This window comes from Malus sylvestris, chromosome 9 (genome assembly GCF_916048215.2).
Source record: "Malus sylvestris chromosome 9, drMalSylv7.2, whole genome shotgun sequence".
NCBI classification, from domain to species: Eukaryota; Viridiplantae; Streptophyta; class Magnoliopsida; order Rosales; family Rosaceae; genus Malus; species Malus sylvestris.
Genome location: NC_062268.1, coordinates 29,842,841 through 29,850,359, shown reverse-complemented (window position 1 = coordinate 29,850,359; position 7,519 = coordinate 29,842,841). Strand labels below are relative to the sequence as shown.

The following is a 7,519-nucleotide window of genomic DNA, read 5'->3' as shown; positions in this document are numbered from 1 at the left end:
TATGAAAAGTCATAACTTTATATATGATATTAACGAGCAAGTGAGCAAATTCACGTATTTAGCACTCATACAAGTTTAGTTTTTTTTTTTTTTAATAACCGATATTATCTACACGCACCAAGGGGCTGAGAGAGTGTGGTATGTTTCGATGTGCTAGCAATAATATGATTCAATTTGCATTCGTTACTAAAAAAGAAAATTAATGAAAATGACTTGAAAACTTTAAGTTTTAATCAAAATGAGAAAATTGTGTTATAAGTGAATAGTATCAAGAGTGATTTCTTAGAGTAAAAATATCATTTTCGTTAAAAGTTAATAGTACCGGAAGTGTTTCGTTAAAACTCTCTTATTAAAAATGATTACCATATTCAAATAAATTTTCCTTAAAGAAAAAAGCGCAAAGCAAACTGAAAGAGCAAGAAATTTGAAATAGACGGTAACTGTCAAAGCAACGACTAGAAAAGGAAAACGCAACGACGTTAACGCGCTCCCTCCCGCCTTCTTCCTCTTCGGCCCTTATCCCGCCCCTTCTCTCTCTACGTCCATCTCCCCCAGTCGTCCCCGTCTTCCCTCTCCGCTCATCAGAATCCAGAAAAAAGAACCAAACCTAAAACCACCCTCCGTCGCACACACCCTCCGTGCTACCAATCCTCTATGTCATGAGTATCCGGCAGGGTACTCCATCGTCCGCCTCCGACCCCGACTCGGAGCCCTACAACATCATCCCCGTCCACAACCTCCTAGCCGACCACCCCTCCCTTCGCTTCCCCGAGGTGCGCGCTGCCGCCGTCTCCCTACACGCCGTCGGCGACCTCCGCCGTCCTCCTTACGCCCAATGGCAGCCTCACATGGACCTCCTCGACTGGCTCGCCCTCTTCTTCGGCTTCCAATACGACAACGTCCGCAACCAGCGCGAGCACATCGTCCTCCACCTCGCCAACGCTCAAATGCGCCTCAATCCTCCCCCGGACAACATCGACACCGTCGACGGCGCCGTTGTGAGGAAATTCCGGAAGAAGCTGCTCAAGAATTACACCAGCTGGTGCTCCTATTTGGGGAAAAAGTCTAGCATTTGGATATCTGACCTGCCGCGCGAGGCCGCCGCCGACCAGCGCCGGGAGCTGCTGTACGTGTCGCTGTACCTGCTTATCTGGGGCGAGGCGGCGAATCTGAGGTTCGTCCCTGAGTGCTTGTGCTTTATTTTTCATAACATGGCCTTGGAATTGAATAAGATCTTGGAGGATTATATTGATGAGCAGACGGGTCAGCCCGTGATGCCTTCGACTTCGGGGGAGAATGCGTTCTTGAATGGTGTTGTGAAACCCATTTACGAGACGATTCGAGCCGAGGTGGAGAGCAGCAAGAATGGGACTGCCCCTCATAGTGTTTGGAGAAACTATGATGATATCAATGAGTATTTCTGGAGTAAGAGGTGTTTTGACAAGCTCAGGTGGCCTGTTGATGTTGGGAGTAACTTTTTTGTTACTTCTAGTAAGAGTAGGCATGTGGGAAAGACTGGGTTTGTGGAGCAGAGGTCCTTTTGGAACTTGTTTCGGAGCTTCGACAAGCTCTGGATCATGTTGATTATGTTCCTCCAGGCTGCTATTATTGTTGCTTGGGAGGAGAGGGAGTATCCGTGGCAGGCGTTGGAGGAGAAGGAAGTGCAGGTCAAGGTTTTGACTGTGTTTTTCACTTGGGCTGGTTTGAGGTTTTTGCAGTCGTTGCTTGATGTGGGGATGCAGTATAGTCTGGTTTCGAGGGAGACTTTGGGGCTCGGCGTGAGGATGGTGTTGAAGAGCATAGTTGCTGCCGGGTGGATTGTGGTTTTTGGGGTGTTCTATGGGAGGATATGGACGCAGAGAATTCAGGATGGGAATTGGTCCACCCAGGCAAATAATCGGGTGGTGAATTTTCTTGCGGTGGCGGCAGTTTTCCTCCTACCTGAGCTTTTGGCTTTGGTCCTCTTTATTCTTCCTTGGGTTCGGAATTTTCTTGAGAACTCAAACTGGAAGATATTTTACATATTATCTTGGTGGTTTCAGAGCAAAACTTTTGTTGGCCGTGGCTTGAGAGAAGGCCTCGTGGACAATTTTAAGTACACTTTGTTCTGGATTTTCTTGCTTGCTACGAAGTTTTCTTTCAGTTACTTTATGCAGATTAAACCCCTGATTCGCCCGTCAAAAGAACTCATAAAACTTAAGAATGTGAACTATGAAATGTACCAGTTTTTCGGCAACAGCAACAAATTGGCAGTGGTATTGCTGTGGCTTCCAGTCGTTTTGATATATCTCATGGATTTGCAGCTGTTTTATTCGATTTACTCCTCTCTTGTGGGGGTAGGAGTGGGCTTGTTTGCACATTTGGGTGAGATACGAAATATCGGGCAACTGAGGCTGAGATTCCAGTTCTTTGCTAGTGCAATTCAGTTTAATCTCATGCCAGAAGAGCAACTGTTAAATGCAAGGGGGACTCTGAGGAGTAAGTTTAATGATGCCATCCACCGGTTGAAACTGAGGTATGGGCTTGGACGACCTTATAAGAAGCTTGAATCCAACCAGGTTGAGGCAACCAGGTTTGCGTTGATATGGAATGAGATCATTTTGATCTTCAGGGAAGAAGATATAGTTTCTGACAGCGAGCTCGAGCTGTTAGAGCTGCCACAGAATTCTTGGAATGTCAGGGTTATTCGCTGGCCTTGTTTTCTTCTTTGCAATGAACTACTGCTGGCACTTAGTCAGGCCAAAGAGTTAGTAGATGCTCCCGATAAGTGGCTCTGGTATAAAATATGCAAGAACGAGTATAGGCGCTGTGCTGTTATAGAAGCTTATGATTGCGTCAAGCACTTGCTACTTGACATTGTCAAACGCAACACAGAAGAACATTCCATTATGACAGCCTTTTTTCAGGAAATTGATCACTCTCTTCAGATTGAGAAGTTCACCAAAACATTTAAAACAACGGCGCTTCCACAGCTCCATGCAAAGTTGATCAAACTTGTTGAGCTTCTGAAAAACCCCAAGCAAGATACGAACTGTGTGGTAAATACTCTGCAGGCCCTTTATGAGATTGCCATTCGAGATTTTTTCAAGGAGAAAAGAAGTACTGAACAGCTGATGGAGGATGGTTTGGCTCCTCATAATCAAGGCTCCCCTGCAGGGCTGCTTTTTGAAAATGCTGTTGAGTTGCCCGATCTTAATAATGTATTGTTCTATAGGCAGGTTAGGCGCTGGCACACAATACTCACCTCTCGGGACTCGATGCAGAATATCCCAGTTAACCTTGAGGCAAGACGCAGAATTGCCTTCTTCAGTAACTCCTTATTTATGAACATGCCCCATGCCCCTCAAGTTGAGAAAATGATGTCCTTCAGTGTGCTGACCCCGTACTACAGTGAAGAAGTATTGTACAACAAAGAACAACTACGTACAGAGAATGAAGATGGGATTTCTATCCTGTATTATTTACAGACAATTTACGTTGACGAGTGGAAAAACTTTATGGAGAGGATGCGCAGAGAAGGAATGGGCAGTGATGATGAAATTTGGTCAACTAAGTTGAGAGAACTCAGGCTCTGGGCATCTTACAGAGGCCAAACACTTACGAAGACCGTAAGGGGAATGATGTATTATTATCGGGCTCTTAAGATGTTGGCTTTTCTGGATTCTGCATCAGAGATGGACATTCGGGAAGGATCACAAGAACTTGGTTCCATGATGCGAGACATTGGCTTGGATGGCTTGACTTCTGAGAGGTCACCTTCTTCCCGGAGTTTAAGTAGAACAAACAGTTGTGTGAACTCGTTGTACAAGGGTCATGAGTATGGAACTGCTTTGATGAAATTTACATATGTGGTTGCATGCCAGATATACGGAACACAAAAAGCGAAAAAAGATCCCCATGCTGATGAAATTTTATATTTGATGAAAACCAACGAAGCACTTCGAGTTGCTTATGTTGATGAGGTTTCAATTGGCAGGGAGGAGAAGGAGTACTATTCTGTTCTTGTGAAGTATGATCAGAAATTTGAGAAGGAGGTGGAAATCTACCGCATAAAGTTGCCTGGTCCGTTGAAGCTCGGAGAGGGAAAACCAGAGAATCAAAATCATGCCATTATCTTCACTCGTGGTGATGCAGTTCAGACGATTGATATGAACCAAGACAATTATTTTGAGGAGGCGCTCAAAATGCGGAATCTATTGGAAGAATACAAGCGCTATTATGGCATCCGGAAGCCTACTATCTTGGGAGTCAGGGAGCATATTTTTACTGGTTCTGTCTCATCACTTGCTTGGTTTATGTCAGCTCAGGAAACAAGCTTTGTCACCTTGGGACAACGGGTGCTCGCGAACCCTTTGAAAATTAGAATGCATTATGGTCATCCAGATGTGTTTGACCGATTTTGGTTCATGACTCGAGGTGGCCTCAGTAAAGCTTCCAGGGTCATTAACATCAGCGAAGACATTTTTGCTGGCTTTAATTGCACGTTGCGGGGTGGAAACGTCACACACCATGAATACATTCAAGTCGGCAAGGGAAGGGACGTTGGATTCAATCAAGTTTCCATGTTTGAGGCCAAAGTTGCTAGTGGGAATGGGGAGCAAGTTCTCAGCAGAGATGTCTATAGGTTGGGTCACAGGCTAGATTTCTTGCGGATGCTATCATTCTTTTATACTACAGTTGGATTCTTTTTTAATACAATGGTTGTTGTTCTTACTGTGTATGCATTTCTATGGGGCCGGCTTTATCTAGCTCTTAGTGGTCTTGAAGGTTCTATTTTAGAAAATGATTCTAGTAACAGAGCGCTCGCTACAGTCTTGAATCAGCAGTTCATTATCCAACTTGGTGTGTTTACTGCCCTTCCAATGATAGTGGAGAATTCCCTTGAGCATGGATTCCTTAATGCTATTTGGGATTTCTTGACAATGCAACTCCAGCTTTCATCAGTTTTCTACACATTCTCAATGGGAACTCGTACCCACTTTTTTGGGCGAACTATTCTTCATGGTGGTGCAAAGTATCGTGCAACTGGACGTGGCTTTGTTGTGCAGCACAAGAGTTTTGCAGAGAATTATAGGCTCTATGCTCGTAGTCATTTTGTGAAAGCAATTGAACTTGGGTTGATACTTATTGTTTATGCATCACATAGTCCTGTAGCTAAAGGCACTTTTATTTACATTGCCATGACCATCACGAGTTGGTTTCTGGTCATGTCATGGTTTATGGCCCCCTTCGTTTTCAATCCTTCTGGCTTTGATTGGTTGAAGACTGTAGATGACTTTGATGACTTCATGAACTGGATTTGGTATCGTGGCAGTGTCTTTGCAAAAGCTGAACAGAGTTGGGAAAGATGGTGGTATGAGGAGCAGGATCATCTAAGGACTACTGGCCTTTGGGGAAAGTTTGTAGAGATAATTTTGGACCTCCGCTTCTTCTTTTTCCAATATGGGGTTGTATACCAGCTTGGCATTGCTGCTGGAAGTACCAGTATTGCTGTTTACTTGTTGTCTTGGATCTATGTGTTTGTGGCTTTTGCCATTTTTGTGGTGATAGCATATGCTCGGGACAGATATGCTGCAAAAGATCACATTTACTATCGGATGGTGCAATTTCTTGTCATCAAACTTGCATTACTTGTTATTATTGCCCTGTTGGAATTCACCGAGTTCAAGTTCATAGATATTTTCACTAGTCTTCTGGCATTCATTCCAACTGGGTGGGGATTGTTATTGATAGCACAAGTATTTCGGCCCTGTCTACAGCGCACTATACTGTGGGCGGTGATTGTTTCTGTGGCTCGACTATATGATATTTTGTTTGGGGTGATTGTAATGACACCTGTGGCAGTATTATCATGGTTTCCTGGTTTTCAGTCTATGCAGACTAGGATATTGTTTAATGAAGCATTCAGCCGGGGCCTTCGTATATTCCAGATTGTTATGGGAAAAAATTCCAAATCAGATAAGGTAAATATGTAATCATTGATCTTTTAGGGAAAACTGTGGAGTGTATTGCCATCTCCTATCTTCTATTTATGCCAGTTCACTAATTTACTCTCAGTGACTGTCCAAACCTATGATTGTGTCAGGCTCAATACATTATGCGGTTCAACAATAAACAATAACTACTGTTGTTTTGTTTAATATGGCACAGGGCATAACTATATAATTACGTTAAATATGTGTTCAGTTTATCTGATGAATCTAAATTCTATTTTTAACATGTCTTTTAATGTAGGTCACTGTCAACCGTTGATTTTGATTGCATGTTTTCCGAGTAGCATTTACAGTCAGCAACTGTTTCAAACCTTTGTAATTTACATATTTCCTCTTAGTCTCTGCGTATGCTGTCTTTCTTTACCCGCACATTTAGTTCTGTTTTGTCAGAGTGAATTGGTTTACTTTTGAATGTTTGATGTACTAATTAACTTGTCTAGCTTGTGATATGTGATTTGGAGCTGTCGTCCATTTTTTACATTTACTTCATTTAGAGTTACCAAACTAGAAATTAAGCTCCATTTTTTTCTATTTTATGGTCTCCATATATCTCTTTTGAAATTGATCTCCGCAAATCGGTTGTGGAGTTTCACATACCTGCATGGAGTTCTGATGCTGTTATAATGCATTAGAAGTTATATCTACTGCATTTATCTGGGATGCCCGTATTTATGCATAAATGGTGAACTTGTCATTTACTTAAACCTTCTTTATTTGTGATGCCTGATTTCTGAGTTTGTATGTTTCAGTTTTCCACGTTACTGACAGGATTGCATTTTTTGTTTGTTTGCAGATTTGATGTTAAGTGCCTTCGCCCATGAGCGGTAGGTCTTGGGTTCGAGACTTGGGAGCAGCCTCTCCATAAATGGGGGTAAGGCTAGCCGACATTCACCTCTCCCAGACCCTGCGTAAAGCGGGAGCCTTGTACACTGGGTACGACCTTTTTTGCAGATTTGATGTTAGCACGAGTGTAGAAAATCTCGAGAAGTTGAGGGTTTACATAATAGTTTTGATTTGTTGGGAGCTCTTACGTGTGTTTCAAGGAGGTATGATGTATTTTACATTCACGGAGGAGTGTTCTTCGACGCTGGCTTCATCTTCCCAATTTACTTGTGTAAATAGTAAATGATCCCATAGATACCATTAACCTCTAACTGGGGAGCTTTTGCTTTTAGTATGATATGTAGTTACCTCCCGACATCTCAGAGGGTGCAACTTTTTGCATTGTGTCTATATTGAGTATAGTTTGCCTTGCTGTGGTAGCTTCTCCAGATTGTTACAACATTTTTTTTAATTCTTTTGTGAGTTACCCTCTCTCATTTTCTCCCACCTGCTGTACTTTTGGTCTTGAATCTTGATGTACAACGTGCTCGCTCTTCTATGTTTTCTTTTAGCATTGAGACATACTTGAGCGCATGAAAACGTTGAAAACGAATCGACTGTTGCGATGATTTGCAGTTCAATGTTAACAGGCTTGCTCGACTTGAAAGAAAAGCAAATGTGTCTGGTAAGCTGGTTGCTGAATA

General features: G+C 42.8%; 1 protein-coding gene and 1 non-coding gene across 2 annotated transcripts; both read left to right on the top strand.

Annotated features, from left to right (window-relative positions):
* The first annotated feature begins 486 nt into the window (after positions 1 to 486).
* On the top strand, positions 487 to 7,275 carry LOC126582049 (callose synthase 12-like). The gene is made up of 2 exons (XM_050246018.1): positions 487 to 5,963; positions 6,945 to 7,275. The coding sequence occupies exons 1-2, from the start codon at positions 660 to 662 to the stop codon at positions 6,948 to 6,950; spliced, it is 5,310 nt and encodes a 1,769-aa protein (XP_050101975.1). The 5' UTR covers positions 487 to 659; the 3' UTR covers positions 6,951 to 7,275.
* Positions 3,607 to 3,686, top strand: LOC126584053 (small nucleolar RNA J33). The gene has a single exon (XR_007609971.1). It is a non-coding gene; the product is annotated as a small nucleolar RNA J33 (small nucleolar RNA).
* Positions 7,276 to 7,519: the final 244 nt, after the last annotated feature.